At 38.4% G+C, this 17,167-nt stretch overlaps 1 protein-coding gene across 2 annotated transcripts; it reads right to left on the bottom strand.

The window, feature by feature from the left end:
- Positions 1 to 5,676: 5,676 nt before the first annotated feature.
- Positions 5,677 to 17,120, bottom strand: RAD51AP1 (RAD51 associated protein 1). 2 transcript variants are annotated; one of them, XR_014227886.1, is made up of 11 exons: positions 17,050 to 17,120; positions 16,136 to 16,185; positions 14,625 to 14,766; positions 13,706 to 13,815; positions 13,279 to 13,353; positions 12,463 to 12,615; positions 11,283 to 11,438; positions 10,237 to 10,383; positions 9,157 to 9,350; positions 7,778 to 8,117; positions 5,677 to 7,683 (listed from the first exon to the last, which is right to left on the bottom strand). XR_014227886.1 is itself a non-coding variant. In XM_082309178.1 (9 exons), exons 1-9 carry the CDS (start codon positions 17,067 to 17,069, stop codon positions 9,223 to 9,225), a joined length of 981 nt encoding a protein of 326 aa, XP_082165304.1. In that variant the 5' UTR covers positions 17,070 to 17,120; the 3' UTR covers positions 8,787 to 9,222. The 2 variants fall into 2 exon arrangements, 1 of the variants encoding a protein (XP_082165304.1); XM_082309178.1 differs by lacking the exons at positions 5,677 to 7,683; positions 7,778 to 8,117 and having other exon boundaries at positions 8,787 to 9,350.
- Positions 17,121 to 17,167: the final 47 nt, after the last annotated feature.

Below are 17,167 nucleotides of genomic sequence, written 5' to 3' on the forward strand. Positions count from 1 at the left end.
ATATCTCAGCAAGCTGCAGCCTCTTTTTCTGGGATTTTTAGAAGTAGAATAGTTAATACTGTCAATTCCTAACTGCTCACAGTCTCAAAGGCAGCCATACCAGGTGAGAAAGATAGATGTCAGGAGGAAAAGAGAAAAAGAGATACTGCCTTATAGCTTGTGAGTAATTCTTAGCCATGAATTCTATGTCAGCTTAAAAACTTTGACCACTTTATTATTTTTAAATGGATTTTTATTAAACACTGAAATGCTGTCTCTCTTGTGATTACATTTGGAAGAAAGTAAAAGCTTGTGTCCCTGCTCTATAGAGCTGTGAAACCAGCGTACATTAGCTGAGGCAGTGTTAACAATCTTCATTCTTACTTAATTTTGAAATGACCGTACAGCACGTTATATATAGTGAAAAGAAGAAGAAACTAGCTAGCAACTAGCTTCTAGTTTCTTATGTTTTGTTCCTTTTATATTCCATAAAGCTTAGCTATTCAATAGGAAGGTCCACACAAGCATTAATATTTCCAGCAGTCAGTTCATTGTATCACTGATTTTCCCTGGTAGCACCAAAATAACAGATCAAAATCTATGCCAAAATGCTAACAATAATTAGAAGAATAATTGCCAATACTCAAGTAGAGATTATTTTTATTGTTGAGAAACCACATCATCAGAATTTGAATAATTAATCAGGATTTGACTAATCCAGCAAAAGTGAAAAATCACAAGTAGCACCCAAAAGAAATCACAATAACATGAAATCAGCTATGAATTCCACATTTAATAATTTATTATTGAGGATGAATTGACAACATCAGGTGTACTGTGATTACTTGAGTTCAAGTAAGAGCAAGGCAGCTATTCTGCAGTCTGATGTTTTAAGACACCCATGAAACTACTGATGTATGGAAGTTGTCCCTTATCTCAAATTTGATTGGAACAAACATTCAATACAAAAAAGATGTAATTTTGAATTTTTCTCTCACTTTTATGCTATTGCTACCTCCATGAGTCTCTCAATGACTGATTCCCTCACTTTCATTGGCATTTAGAAGAAAAAAAAAAAATACTACTTTGCCCATATTGCATATGGATGATTACTCTGCTGGTGTTCTTCCAGCAAAACACAATCCTTCCAGTCCCCTTTATAATAATCCAAGATGTGTCACAGATGTGGCACAGCACGGCTCACTTACTAGCATAGGTTAAAATATATAAATGAATGTATAGAGCAACGACTTTATTTTTCTATTAGTTGTGCAACCCTGAGTTAGAAAAAAATATGCATTTTGGAGGAGAAGAGATGATTATTTGAGAATCTTGCATTATTACTATCACTTTTTGTTTTCACACAGGGAACCCACAGTTAGCAGTTCCCCCAGTCAACAGACCTCTGGGTCTCCTTCAGTCACCAAGGAGACAGATCAAGACATCTTTGAAAATTTTGGACAATCTTTGGGGAACAAGGGTAGAAGGTGGTCAAGAATACGTTGGCTGTGTCACAGAGGAGGTGGGAGGTGCAATGCACTGAAGAACACGGGGTGCCAGGCTACAAAGGAGAGTGGGAGCCACCTGCTACGCTCTTGTGAACATCCTACACAGGCAAAATCAGGAGAGAAGTGCCTTCTTGAGACAGCAACCAAATGTGTAAGGGGAAAGGAGCAAGGCAGTCTAAGACATGGTCTACCCTGCCACCGTAGGGGCCTTGGTCTGCTCCGACTCCTTGAAGGAGGTTTGTCTTAAGGTACAGGAAGACAGATTTCCCTGCACTGCTTCAAGTACAAGTGCATAATTGCAACTGGAGCACAGAGAATGAAGGAGGATTTGAGTGATTACATACCATCTGGCCCTGGACAATAGCTGCCAACTGCTATCTAATTTCAATACATGAAAGAACTATGGCATTTCTGAAGTACTGGTAAGTTAGATCTATGCCTCCAACTTCTGAGGTCTAAGCAGTTCTCTTACCTTTGGTTGTCCTGACTTAGCTATGCTGGGCAAGATGACAAATCTGGCTATTGTTACATTTTCTGACTTGTAGGTAACTTTTTCCTATGAAATGGAGACAGAGAAACTGAATCAGCTGGACCACACTCACAAATTACATGACTATGATTTTTACCCAGGTAGGGGTAGGTAAAAATGCTTGAGAAAAATTAGGGCAAACATCTGGAAAAGAACTATACATTAAAGCTTATAATTGAATGAAATAATGCAGGAAATACCTACTAACATTATTACTCATGTCATCTACTAACTAGAGTTTTAGAGTAAAACGGGTTGTTGACATACTTTAACAAAAGGTACGATGATTAATGCTTATTAAATTTCCATTTGTTTTTCTATACTAGATAGTTTAGATTCAAAAGAGAGAGCTGGAAAATAATTAGATAGTTAGAATACCTTCTGTTTTTTTTTTCCCTGTTCGTCAAAACATACTAAGTGTATAAAGCTGCAAGACATATTAGGGCACTAGTACTGTACTGTACTGTAATGTGGTATTTCATTTATTAAGTGATAATTGCATTTTTTATAAAACACTTGTGTTCGAAGAATCATAGACATCAAATACAGAAACGATTTATCCTCAAAAGTTTATCCTCAAATCAGTGTGTATTTGTTTTCCATAGGAATTAGAGTCAAATCTCACTTAGAATTCTAAGACTCACTGTCACTGGATAATCAAATGCTAGGCTGTTGATAACTGAGAAGCTCCAGTCACTGCTGCTGCAAGTACAGTACTTCATTCTTATTTTGCCTTCTGCCAAAATACTACATACATTTGAAAAATCGACAGCAGACCCGAGGAATAGCTAACTACGCTGGCAACTACCACCTAATAGTACCATTTTCTGTTTTTATCTTTTTTCCCTAATTTCATTGTAGTGCCTTATTTCTATTTACATTCTCTGGTGCTCACATTTGTCATCCAGCTCTTTGATATGCATACACTTAGCAAATACAAATGTTAACCATATAGCTCTACTGTACTCGAATAACTTAACGTACTGCCCTCTAACGTTGATTTCCTACACAGTTACAAGCTTCTGTCTGCGTTCTAAATGTGCACCTACCTATCTTCTAACGTTTCTGCTGAGATGGGGCTCACAAGGTATTTCTAAAAGAACTACCTGATTATAACTCTTTAGAATCCCTTATTTTAATGAATCCTACAAAATTAACAGAATGAAAGCAAGATATACTGGAAGTAAAAAAAGCGAAATACCCAAGTAAGATCTCTCATCTGTTCAAGGAGGGAAACAAAGATGATTTGTCATCTTTGGCTCTACTTTACAAGATGGTCTATCTCCAAGCAGATAAATACCATCCGTTTGATCAGTTCTATTGTCACATATGTCAGATGATTTCTTTTTTCATCAGAGTCTTATAATTTTTAATGACACCATAAATATAATTTCTTTGGCCTCACGGAGTGTAATTATGAAAAAGAATTTGGTGAGAGGAATTGAGATGCCTGAGCATTAGATAGAGAGAAGCTTAAATGCACTAAGGAAGATGTAGATTCTGTCTTTTACACACAATGCCAATTAGTCAAGCTTTAAGTCCTTTCATGCTCTTATTCAGCCAAGGCTAGGGAAAATGAACCTTTACCTTTTTAGAGATTAGTATTATATTCAAAAGCAATTAAAATAAAAAAACAAACAGTGGGGAAAAAACCAAAAGGTAAGAAAATGACCTTTCAGATTTTAAATATGCCAAACGTATGGGAACAATGCATGCTCAAAGTCTTTGTTTAAAATGTACACAAGCATCATGAATATTGGGTGTGTGAGGACTGAAAGATTCAGCACATCAGAAACAGTCTTAATGCAAATAAGATCTGGTTTTTTTCATAGCTCTTTGGCTTCCTCTCAAGAGCACGGTGCCACACATGAGTGGAGACAGACCAATAATTCTTTGAAGTAGTAGGACAAACTATTTTAAAATGCAAAGAGCAGGTTTCTGCACAAAGGATCACAGGAAGTGGTAACACTGCTTTTTCATCTTTGTGGTTTGCACTGATACGCTACTGGTCTGTTGGGTAAAAGAAAAGTTGAGACAACAAAAGTGATCAAACATGAAAGACAGATGACATTTACCCGCCTAGAGGTAGTACATCTTGTAAATTACACCCAACTCCTCTGTCAAAAATTAAAGACCAGTTTAGGGAAGAGCAGCCCACAGAGTGGAATTCCTGATGCAACTGATCTCAGGAAATGCCATTGGGGCATTCTTCCTCCTATTACAAAAATAATGGGAAAAGGTTTGTTTCCCTTATTAAATTCCATGGCTTTGAGTAAGCTTTAAGTTACACCGTTATTATTCAGCTACACCAAAGATACAGAATTTCACACTAACAGAATATCTAAGAATAACCAGTACAGCCCAGGAAAATGAGGGCTGAGTTTCGGACCTTTTGAATCATATAATGAATTACTCACAAGCTGAAAGCTTCTGAATCAAAAGTAAGTTTGATATTTTTCAGAAATAATGAAAGTTGCAATAGTGGTCTTATGATGGTTAACATGATTGATAATACATCAAGAGAAAATAGACAGCCAATCTGCAAGCAAAAAATCAGCGAAGCGATTAATGGAATGCTTTGCAAAGGCATGGATTAAGGATGATGGTAGCAGCATGAGTATTTGACTACATATTTAGTGGTAGCTAATGATTTTTCATATTTTACAGAGATATGACATGTATCATTCTCTGCACATACCATTTTCTACAAGATAATGCTAAAGAACGGAAGTTATTGCTCACTAAGAATTGCTTGTCAGTTAATTTGCATTAATATCTCAGCTGCAAGATTTTGATGTTCTCACTTGCTGCTTCCCAGATGTGTTACCAGAAACACGAGGACAAGGCAGAGAAACACAGAGAAAAAACTCAGGTTGATAAAACTGTACTAAGACAATATCCATGAGTTTGTTAACATTTAGAGGAAGAATTACACTGCATAGAGATTCAAACAACGTGACATGCCAGCATTAGACTTTGATTAGACTCCAGCGCTAACAAGTCTGAAGAGATCAGCTTACACCTGGAGATGCAGAAGAGTGTAACAAGCCTACAGACTACATGAAAAACTCAGAGATCTCATCCCTTCCCACTACTGAAAAGCTTTCTAATAGTGTGCTCTGCTAGACTCAAGCTCTGGGACAGATCACCTGAGAAAGCTGGGGACTCCCCGCACTCTCAGAGAAGATTTAGACAAGCCTCAGTCAGGACAGGATTAATGGATCCTGCCTCCAGGCTGGGGATATGAACTGCTCAGAATTCCTTCCACACTTACTTTGTCTAAGCTCCAGGAAAGGATATTTTACAGGCAGTTTCTGTTACAAGTTCTTGGATATCTTTTGCTGAAATTCAGTGCAGGGCTGAGTCTGAGCATAGAAACAAAGCTTAAACAAATTATTTTCAAGAACTTACGAGTAAGTAGATAAATATTTTATAATAAGCAGCTCAAACACTAAACACCAGCTTTTATCACAAAGATTACTCGTACATTATATAATCTATTCCACTAATTTACAACTCAGCAACCAATTATTTATCTATCCCCAACTCCCTCAATTATAATTGTATACAGTAACTTTGATTTATATTTTTCCTAATGTTTGTTGTGGTCAGGCAGTTGGACTAGATGATCATTCTAAGTCCCTTCCAACTGAAACATTCTATTCGGTTCTGTTCTATTCTATTCATTCTGATGCTGGAGGTTCCAAATACATGTCTGCTGCAGGTGTGTTCAGCATCTTCTGAAACCCTGTGTCCAAAAAAAACCAGGAAGAGCAACCCTGCTCTTGCTTTATATCCTATTTGAACGATCTCCTTTAAATAAGGCTCTGCATTTATTATTCGGAATATCAAATCCAAAATCTAAACCTTAACACATTAAAAGGTACTGCTAAAGCGGCAGTTCTTAAGAGTTGCTGTGGCAAAGCATCAACGTTAATTCCTAAGCTGTCATTCATGGACCTCAGTGCATTGACAGGTCTTCCATGAAATGCCCAGTCGCTATCGTCTAAACAGAGTCTCTGTGGCACCGAGAGTGACGAGGTGCCGTAGGTGTCCCCAAGCACACAGATTTATCCTACCAATCCGCCGTACTTAACTTTTGTTTTGTAGGTTTCTGCTGGTCTGGTTCGTCTGGTGACTTCCTCCTCTCTTTTTGTGGCATTATCCGTACTCCCAAAGACAGTAGGAAGTGAGAGATGCACTGATGACATCGAATGTCTGGAGGTACACAAATCTGCTTTATGAAAGCGATTTCACGCTGCTGTGTCCCTAAATTTTAGCCATTTTCAACTGGGTTTTTTTAAGCTTGTCTCAGACCAAGCCTATGTATTAGTCTTGGAGCACAGTGTCTTCAGGCTGGTGGAATTCTGCAGCTTTCAACAACCGTGCAGTTGATTCCATCTCTAGGATCATCCGGAGTCGCAACCGATGCTGGCAAAACCCTCTGCTGTTCTGAAGCAAGAGGTGATCTCCAGATCAGACAGGGTATCTGCTCACAGTTGTGACTTTGAGGGTGCTGGCAGCAAAGTTTACATCTACAAACAGCGATCTCTTCTTTAACAATCTTGTTCTTACTTTTTTACTAATACAGATGCAGTTCTAAAACAGCAAGTACGTGAAAACTGTAAACTCTGACACGCAAACCAACACACTGATTGCTTTACAGATTGAAATCAAAATGCATTTCATGTCATACCATCGTGCAATGGTGAAATGAGAAATGATGCACAGACAATTCTATGTAGTGTTGTTTAAAATTTGGAGCAATGAGGTAACTGTAAATCTTATTTTCAGCAAAAAAAATAATTTTCCAAGGTTGAAAGCAGCTGGAATAACACAGACAACCTCTCTGTTACTAACAGAAAAAATAATTACTGTAACAATTACAGCCCCTGAATCAATTTGGCTGCTTTTGACCATGTCCATGACACAAAATAAGTCATCTTTTATAAAAATAATCTCCACCTACCAGCAAGACCTGTTTTCTTCAGATCAGGCACAGAGTACCTTTGAAACATACAATCAAGAACATTGGCTACTTCCCTTTCAAAGACCTTTTTTCCATTTCCTATGTGGAACTGTCACTCAGCAAAAAAAAGAAGTAGAGAAATACTGGAAAATCCTCATGAACTGGAAACCCATACAAACTTAAGGAGGGGCTCAAGGACAGGTGGCAGACTGCAAATTATGTAATTTTTGAAAGATGCCAAAATTGAAACCGGAGGAACACAAATCTCAAATGTATGTTTTGTGGAGAAAAAAAAAATGGTATTAGAGTGGGGGGAAAAGTGGGTTACTAAACCCAACAGGTGTAGATTTTCCTGAAGCACCACTTTGAGAAAATACTTTGCATTGTTACATAAATTTCCCTGTAGCAAGAAAACGCACAACTACATGAAATCCGTATTTATCCCTGAAAAAAAATCCATAAAAGCAAAACAATTCATGACAGTTTAATTTCAATAGAAAGAGACCTGGTGACTGCGATGCAGTGAGGGACCACATAGTTGTTCATTTGCGTGACCACTCCCAGTGGAAAGAAAAGGACTGAAGCATGAACCAGGGGCAATGGATTGGGATGCTGCAACGAACCACCCTGGGGCCCAAGGCGCTCTGTGCGTCCCGCTTTGCTGTAGCCGCTTATCCACTGTACACCTCAGAAAGAGGCTACCTAAGTAAGCACAAAGAAAGGGAATCACGGAGAGGAATAACATAACGTACTTATTACATACGAGTTGTCACAAGCATTACTCTTGGACACCTACCTTTCCTCCTGCGGGTACTCCCGATTCGCACTTGTTTGGAAGCAGTTTCATGCTCATCAATGACAACCTGCTGCAAACTTCTGCTTTTTTGATGTGCCATTTCAGCAAGCTAAGACAACTCACGAACGAGTCAGACAAGCACTGGAGACAGCAGGCACGTGCCTCTCCTCCTAAACTCACTTAGCCCAGTTCACTGGACCACACTTCACTCAGGGCTATGTGATTCCATGCCAGGAGTCAGGCATCCAAAATGTGGATGATGTGAGATTATACGTCGCAATGCCCACATTTACTTGTTTCTGAGAAACGCTTTCATCCACAGATTTCTTCTCATTCCTTCCATAAGGCAATATGCATATTGTTTTTAATAAATAAGCACTTATTAGTATCTTGTTTTAATAATGCAAGTACTATACAGTTAAAAAGTAATTTGTCATACCATAGTTTTACTTTAGGCTTTTGTCTGTGTAATTACTCTGAATAGGCCTATATATTCCTTTGTTAATGCAATTCACTCAGTCATGACCAGATCCCTTAAGTAATACAGGCAGAAATGCATCTGCTGTGTCATCTGGCATAGTCAACATGCTTAGACAGGAAATTATTTACATTGTGGACTGGTAAGTTTGAAAGCTCAGTCTCATTATTCAGTAACTATCACTTCAGCACTTTACAAAATCCACTAACTATGCATGGTACCACGGTCTTCAACAGAAACCAAGGAGCTCAAAGCAAAAATCCTCACCATCTGAGCCTGGCTAATGCTGCTGACTTCCAATAAGAGCATGCACATGCAAAAATATTTGCCAGACTGTAGCCAAAATTTAGAAGTGATTTTCAAAATTAATGAAGTCAATTAATATGATTAATTAGACTAAAGTATTTTATTTCATTTTTTTAAAAAATACAACATTCTAAAAAACATTTATATCTATAATACATAAAAATTCATTAAAATCCACATATAAGATATGCAAACATTAACAGATTTTGAGAGTGGTGGCAAACTTTCCAAGAAGGGGGTGGAAAGCGATAACTTCACTCTTCCAAGAAATATTTTTTAAACTGTGACTTTCACTTGTGTTAAGAATCCATTTGAGATATCAAATTCTATACTGACATAGTGCTGTCTAGCCTATTTTAATGCCAAGAGTTTAGATATCAGAGAATTAGAATTATCACAAACCCACATCTCTGAGTATAATACACCAAAAAGCTGGTGATCCAGATGTCACCTTGATTAAATAATATTATTATTCAGTAGCACTTCAGGATGCCTAGCATTTTGCAGAATAAAAACTCATTATAGGATTAGACATGTACATAAACAACAGTCCTCCAAAATGGACGATGCCATGAAACTTATGCTGCCCACCTTCTATTTATAAGCAAAACACTTTCCAAAGTCTTTGCCTTCACGTGGCACCTTGTCACTGACCACTTAACCGCTGGTAGCGCTGGGATGCAGTGGTTTGACTCTTGCTAGTCTGGAGAGGCCGAGTCTAAGACACTGAGTAGGTGACTTAACTGAAACATATTTCATGCAGTTATTACTGCTTCCTGATGCAGCTGAAAATAATTTTAAAACAAAAAGAAAGTGTAAGAAGTTTAGAGGGAAAAAAATAAAAACATATGACTGTTGTCTTTTTATAGTTTTCATAGCAGAGCAAAAAAAGTATTCTAGAGATATTGCAAAAAGGTCTGAACAACATACCACAGAAGCACATGAAAATCAGCATACTCACCAGAAATCCATCTATTTGGGAGCCAGTGCAGCAGGTGTGGTGCACAGTTTTATTAACCAGCAACACACTGGAGCAACACCGGACAAGCACATAAAAACTGTTCCCAGTGTACTGTGTATTTTCAGGTGCTCCACAGAGAATCACACAATTGAACACAATTCCAAGTGGTAAAAGGAGGCTTGAGAGAAAGGAGCCAAATAGAAAGAAACATGTACAGAAAAGAAGAGTAAATATGACAGAAAATCAAAGAAAGAGGCAGGAGTCAGCAGCAGCATGCTCAAACACCTTAAGAAAACAAAGTTTCTAAGCATCTGCTTTACTAGAGCAGTTAAAACACTCCCAACATTTTTCTAATATTATTTGTTTAGAATAGGTAATAATGCAGCACATACCAGAGATAAAGAAAGCTCTTAATAAGAAAAAAATGGCCACATGACAATCTCTTGATTAAGATTTGATCCACACTCTGGAAAATATTTTATTATCCTCCCCACATAAATGAGTTAAGGATAATGCTGTAAGAGGAAAAGAAGCACAGAGATAGCTTTTCTTTTTTCTTTTTTAAATCTAAGGTCAAAAGAATACCTTTCATTTTAAGAGGGCGGTAATTTTTTCTGAAATACTGTTTATTTGTTTGCTTGCTTTTAGGAGAGATGGCTAAGAACTTAAGTCAACTAATTTATCTGTTTATAGTACAATCTTACAGGTACCTGGTGGTATCCATTTAGGCTTCTTGTCTGTTACAGGACTTGATGTATGTAAAGGCCTCCCAACTGGTTCTGAAGAACTGGACATCATCTTTTGCGCTGACTGAGATTTTTGTTCTGTTATCCGTGAAGGAGAAACTACAGGTGACACTTAGTTGGAAAAGAAAAGTGACCTTAGAAACATAATCTTTAGCAGAGAAATCATCACACTGCATAAGATGATAGATCATTGTACAGCACAAGCTCTCCACATTGAGTGACATAAAGAGTATATTACTAGACCGTCACATCTTTAACAGTATATATTTACACAGTCAGTCCGGCTATACGCTAGAATTTCAATCCTGGTTTGAAAATAAGCAGTGTAATAATTTCTTGTTGAACACCTGCCAGATATCGAATTTCTAAGAGGGAAGATTCTTCTGTCAGCTACACAAAGCAAACCATTCCTTGTCATAACTAAAACTGATTTTAAACTAATTACTAAATTACATGTTGTAAATTCAGGGCTGAAATTAAAACACATTAAAACACCAAGTCAGACACAAGATTAACACCATGATAAGAATTTTCTTAAGCTATTTAAAGTAAATTGTGTTAGCAACACAGTGAACAATTAACTCTGAAGGGCATGCATATTTAATGTTTTTCGCCAAGTGGTTAGTAGAACTAGCATTATTTAGCTATCGTTGAATTAAAAAATCCTAAATGCAACTGAAAGAGGAGGCTCTGAGATTATAATTAAAAAAAAATCCTCAGATCACTCACTGTTATTTAACCTTTTCTTAAAAACTAGGTATAGTTATATAAGAAGAAATTAACTTTGTCGATTCATTTTTGTGTGCTTTTATTGTAAGGAGTGTTAGTTTACTATAGAGCGTTTTTTCTTTCAGGAATTTTTTTTACTCTCCTCCCTTTACTCAGCATATAGTCACTTTCATCATAAACCTGCAGTCACTCTGTCAGCCAAATTTATCTATTCCTTCAGTGAAAATAAAAGGAACTTCTATTATGAAGAAGTCTTCTTCAAATTCATAGTACAAACTTACCAGTAGTATCCATCTTGGATTTGAGAGTTTTCTTCTCTCTTTCAGCTGGCATCTTTTGTTTCGTTTTCTTTTTATTTCCTTTGGCTTTCTTCTTTTCCATAGCAAAGTCTTCATCATCACCTTCGCTATAATCGGAATCTTCTTCTGACTCCTCACCTACAGCAAGGAAAAGGGATGTCATCTCTTTACAGGAAATAAAACTTACTATTACTCCAGGGCCTTCTAATCACATTCTGGACATAAAGAACCAGGACAGAGTAAAACAAATTCACATGTATTTATATGCTGAACTGAGAAAGAAAGAGCCTCCATAAAACATTCTGTATTTACAGAATTCTTGCTCTGTACTTTAATAATGGAACACCCTGGTATAAACTGCATACAATAATGATTTTAACAGCAGAATTACCAATATTCCACGTGCGCAGCAAGATGAAAAATGTTAAAATTGTCTGGCAGGGCTTCTGATTTTTACCTATTCTCAGTCATGACTATTGAAAGTGGGAAAACACTATGTCTAAGTTCAGCTGTAAGAAAGATTTTATAGATTTATTATTAAAAAAACCCAGACATCAGCAAATCTTAAAAAAGAGCTCTCTATCAACAGGAATATCTGGATTATTCCCTTGACATTTTATTTCACTGACAATTCTAGAAATATTTTCCGATAAACCTTGCAGTAAGGAATAAAAGAACAGATACAGACACGTTAACCACTGGGGAATGAGAGAGAGACGCCTATCATACTCTGCAGGTGTTCAATACTAGGCTGCTACCAGAAGCCAATACTGAAAGCACCAACACCTGACACTACTCCAGAGTCGCTGTTTTGATGCAAACCCCATACAACAACTGGAAAAAAGAACAGAGGCTCTTTAAAGAGACGAAACTTTCCCGGACAGAGAGGGTACAATAAATTTGTTCTGACATACTGCAGCAAATGCAGAGAAGAAGTATCTTTTTGCCAGTTTGGGGACTGTGTATGAATAAGCTCCAACGTTTAGATTTAGTGTCAAAGTGCAATTGAGATGCTACTAGTATTAAAAGACAATGCTTCAGTAAGGAGGGGTAGGGAAGATACAGTAGAAGCAGTATGCATTTCACTGAAAATATAAACTAAATGTGAGGCATCCCATCCAAAGCACACCTAAGGAGAGGGTTTTTATAGAGAAGAACTTACTGGGTACAGACTCTGGCTCAGAGTCAGTAGAATGCTCTCCGTCATCACTGTCAACGGCCAGTAATTTCTTCTGATGTGCTGGAACTTTAGATTCTGTTGTCCTTTGCCTACAGTCACCCCTAGGTACGTCATCATCCATAACCTGATTGAGACCTAGAAAGCAGAAGGTGGTCTAATTAATTCAAATTCACAGTAAATCTATTCTCCTTCTCAAAAAGCAGCAGGTATTTGAGTTCCCAGAATTAATTTTTGTAATTTTGAAGCATACTACACAGAAGCATATCATCGGCACTTGTTTTCATGGGATTCTCAAATTCTTCCTCTTTTACCTAACCAAACTGTACTTTCTGGTTGTTAAAGTTATCAATATTTATCTGTAATCAAACTAATGAAAGGACAGAAGACCAAAAACAAAACTGGAAAAATGAAAAAGTTTCCAATGGCATAGCAAATGTTTTGGCCACGTTTATTTGATGCTTAGGCATTATGGACCCATTAAGGAGTTGAGGGTAAGTGTAGCTTCTTGAAGAAGTACATAAACTCAGCATCTAAAAACATCACGTCTGTTGCTTTTTCCAACTAACTTTTAGTGATCTGTAACAATCTCCTTCAGCAGTCTACAGGTTTTCCCATTTTAAGACTGGGATCAAATTTTTAATGAAAAAATTAATGCACCCTTCAGACTTTACTTAAGATAAAGACTCTTTTTTCCATGTAAATGAAAAACAGAAAGCAGTGGAAACCAGGAAGAGATAAGCTGCCTAAATGTATCTTGAAATGTTATTTCTGAAAAGACAGAGTATGAGAACAACTTACCTAAAAGTTCACTGTCTACACTGCAGTTGGAAAAAAGGGGTCTCCTGGGTACATTTTCTGATTCAATATTCTTACCTGTTTTAGGATCCAGAAAACAAACAAATAAAAAATAATATAAAATATTAGTATAAAATAAAGACATTATAAAACGACAAGCTATCAAGAAATGAAAATAGTTAACATTTTTATCTGTCTCTAATCAAACTATATGTTTGGAAGATCTTACAGAAGAGTTATTTTTCTCATAGGAAAAAAAAACAAGAACATAAGAAGACAGGCACTACCTAGAAATTCTTTATTCCTTATTTCCTTTTCATGACATCTTGAAATAAAACATGACTTTCAACCTATTTCACTACAAAATAAATTAAGTCATGTTCAAATTCACTACATATAAATAAAGTGTTGCATTGAACTGTAAAATAACCTTGTTCTTCTAAATTTTGCACTTCAAGGATATTTGCAGATTTTTCTTTGATGGATAAGGCTAAGGCAACTTCCAAATCTCTTTGATAAAGTTTGTCATCCAAGGATATCCTGGAAAAGAAAAAAACAAATATGCTAAATAATAAAACGATGACATGAGTGTTATAGATCTCCTTCTGACTCACTGAACTTTTTAAAATTCAAATGCTTGTAAAGAGATTAATATTTCAATATATACTTACAGCATATCATATTATGAATATTACTTCCTGAAAAGATTTAGACAAAGTACACACTAATATTTAAAGGACACTACACCTAAAAGTACTATGACTGCAAAACATTGTGTGTGTGTGTGTGTGTATATATATCAGTAACTGGTATTATCACAGAAAAAGGTGATTACATTTACTTGAAATACCACACTGAAATGTAATATTCATACACAACTTTACCACCAAAATAATCAGATTTCTTTTTTCATTGACATTGTATTTTCTATCAAGCTTTCAATATGTTCTTTTTTAAGGAGTCAAGCTTGTCTTTATATTTCTCAGTTCTAGGAGGCCTCAGTAACTCAGAATTGTTACAGTTATTTTGCACTGAAGAGATACCAAGACAAGATCAGACATGTAAGCTTGTTTCCGCACCTATGCAGGCTGCTTGCTGGAGTTTTTTAGAGCTGTAACAAAATCAACATAGCTCACTACCGAACCCAGGCAAGTCTTCCTGACTCTATGCGTAATCACATTGTCCCTGATTTGCAACTATACCAATAAAGCTGAAAATCTTTATCACACTAATATGTTAGTTGTTTATTCTTGGCTGCTTAAAACTTGAGGGGAAAAAAAAAGAAAAAACAAATACTGCTACTGAAATCCAGCTTTACACAGAGTTGACCACATTTCAGCATTTCTTACCTTTTACTAGGTGTCTGCTTTTGTGATGGAGTCGGTTCTTTGTGTGGCTTTTTTTGCTTCTCTTTTTTCTCCTTCTTTGGTTCTTTGAGCTGTGTTCTGGATTTTTTGCTTGAAGGTGCAGCTATACACGCAAAGTCTTCATCTGTTTGGGAAACAGCAACAAGCTTTAATGAGTTTTCCTATATTCTTCCGTATGGCCAAAAGAAGTCATTCAACTCAATCTCATCACACACTGAAAATATACCAAAGATAACCCTTCTGAAACGAATTCTATTTTTAAAGAACATGACAACTATAACTATACTATTCTTAAATATATTTTAAATGACATTTTAACAAGACCCCTTTTGCATATGCTTTTATTCAAGAGGTAATGATTTCAATTTTTATTACTAAAAAGGCAATAAAGCTTCAATGTCCAACGTGTTACCAGATTTTCAATAACTAGAAGTTCACCTTTTGATATGCTGAACAGCAATCAATTATAATAGTAATCGCTGTCATTAAACAGTTTTGAGTTCTTGGTGTTTTGGGAATTGTTCCCCTTAATGACTCCCATTCTTAAAAAATGTAGGCTGCTCCCCTTTTTCTACGATTTTCATATTGCCTCTTACCAAATACAATGCATTTCTCCAATTTTCAAAGAAAATTAGAAGGCATGAAAAGTGTCTTTCTTCCAACTGAAGACATTGCAGATCACAGTGCAAAATAAAGAAAAAAATAATAATCTTCAGTATTCTTTAAATGATGCAGAACCTTAGATAGGATCACTAATGTTTCTGAGAATTTACACTTTTCTTTCATGTTACAAGTTGTTACTTATAAGCTAAGGTCATGCACCACATTTAAACTAAGACTCTGCATTAATCCATATGATTCACACAAGACCTTCAACATTATTTACATTTGCGCTCCCCTTCCCACCAATTCAAACTGTTCCCTGTATCCTGCAAACAGCATGGAAAAAAAAAAACATGAAAGTAAACAAATTCTGTAAGAAAGATGCATAACACCCATTAGGGCTTAGAAGTAAAGGAGGGCTGTCGTGAAAACAAGTAGCCTGCAATCTATTTTTCTTATCAATGGAACTCAAAATTTGACTGCTGCGTCTTTACCCAAAACCCATCAGATACAGAGCGGTAGGAGAAACAGATGTATGTAGAGATGATTCATGCCTCCTTTATATTCTGATTTACAATGCTGTGAACTGATCATCAGGAGGACATGGAGCAACCAAGTACCACTGAAGACTGAGGCACAGGGAGAAACAGATTTTCCTGCAACAAGACACAACATATTCACCAGCTTCCTGACATACTGTTGTTATACGCTCGTTTACAGCCATCATACTCTGATTGAATTAGGATATTTAACAGTCTGCCCAGATTACCTCCAGTGAAAACAGCTGACAGCCTTCTCAATGAACTAATTCATTAAAGACACTCTGATGATGTTTCGGTGGTGACATTGGTGTTTGGCATTTTTGTTACATACAAGAACATGCCACTTACCATCATCTTCCAAATCCCCAAATTGAGAATAATCAACAATTTTCTTGTTCCTGTGGCAAAACAACATACACTATTAATCCTTTCAGATTGAGCACCTTGACTTGCTAACACTTGATTTTTGGGCAAGTCATGTTTTACAAGAAAAAAGCAACACGTGTTCAAATGGATGTACAACCAGTGCTACTGTATACAATATGGTTATTAGGAATAGCTTCTAGATCTTTTTTTAAATCTTAACAGTGCTTTTTGTTGTCCTCATTGTGGGAGCATCGTATTCTCCTGATGCATGCACCATCTCAGAGCTGCTACTGTGCCGCTGAAATTATTATTTATCTCCTGGGCCGCCTTCGGGCACTTGAAACGCGTTTTCCGTGCACCTCCCACGCGGCACCGCCGTGGGGGCAGCTGTTATCCCGCCCTGAGGGGGCACAACCAGCACCTTCCCGCCCACCCCTCGGCCAGGGACCCCCGAGGGACGCCACCCGCCGGGGCTGCTCCTCGCGGGACACAGGCGCCTCCGCTGCCCGCCGCAGGGAGAGGCCCCCCGCTTCCTGCCAGCTGGAAGGGAGACAGCGCAGGCCCGTCCTCGGGCCCCGCGCTACGACCGGCCCCGGAGCCGCCCGGTGTGGAGGCGCGGGGCTCGGACGGGGCCCGCCTCGGCGGCGGCCGCGGCGGTGACAGGCCGAGGGGAGGAGGGGCCCCGCCCGCTCCCGCAGCCCGCAACGGCCGCCAGCGGCGGCGCGCGCGCCTGACTCTTTCTAGGAAACGCCTCCCAGCGCCGCGGCGCGCGAGCTCCCGGCGCCCGCGCGCCTCGGGGCCGGACGGGCGGCGGCGGCGGCGGCGGCGGCGGCGGCGGCACCGGTGGCTCTCGCCCCCCGCCCCGCCCCGCCCCGCGCGCGAGCCGCCGCACGCACCTCCTCACCGGCCGCGCCATCCCCTCTCCCGGCGGCGCGCAGCGGCCAACGGCCGCGGGGGCGGGGCACACGCGCCGATGACGAGGCTGCTGCCCCGCCCCCTCCCTCCGCGAGCGCC

The sequence above is a fragment of the Platalea leucorodia genome (genome assembly GCF_965183815.1).
Source record: "Platalea leucorodia genome assembly, chromosome: 4".
NCBI lineage: Eukaryota > Metazoa > Chordata > Aves > Pelecaniformes > Threskiornithidae > Platalea > Platalea leucorodia.

Excerpts from the sequence above, each read along its gene's own strand:
- RAD51AP1 (XM_082309178.1), bottom strand. The coding sequence starts at position 17,069 with ATGGCGCGGCCGGTGAGGAG. Across the intron at positions 16,186-17,049 it reads ATGGCGCGGCCGGTGAGGAG|GAACAAGAAAATTGTTGATT; the intron begins GTGCGTGCGGCG and ends GTTTTGCCACAG. Across the intron at positions 9,351-10,236 it reads GCCTAAATGGATACCACCAG|CTGCATCAGGAAGCAGTAAT; the intron begins GTACCTGTAAGA and ends AATTATTTTCAG.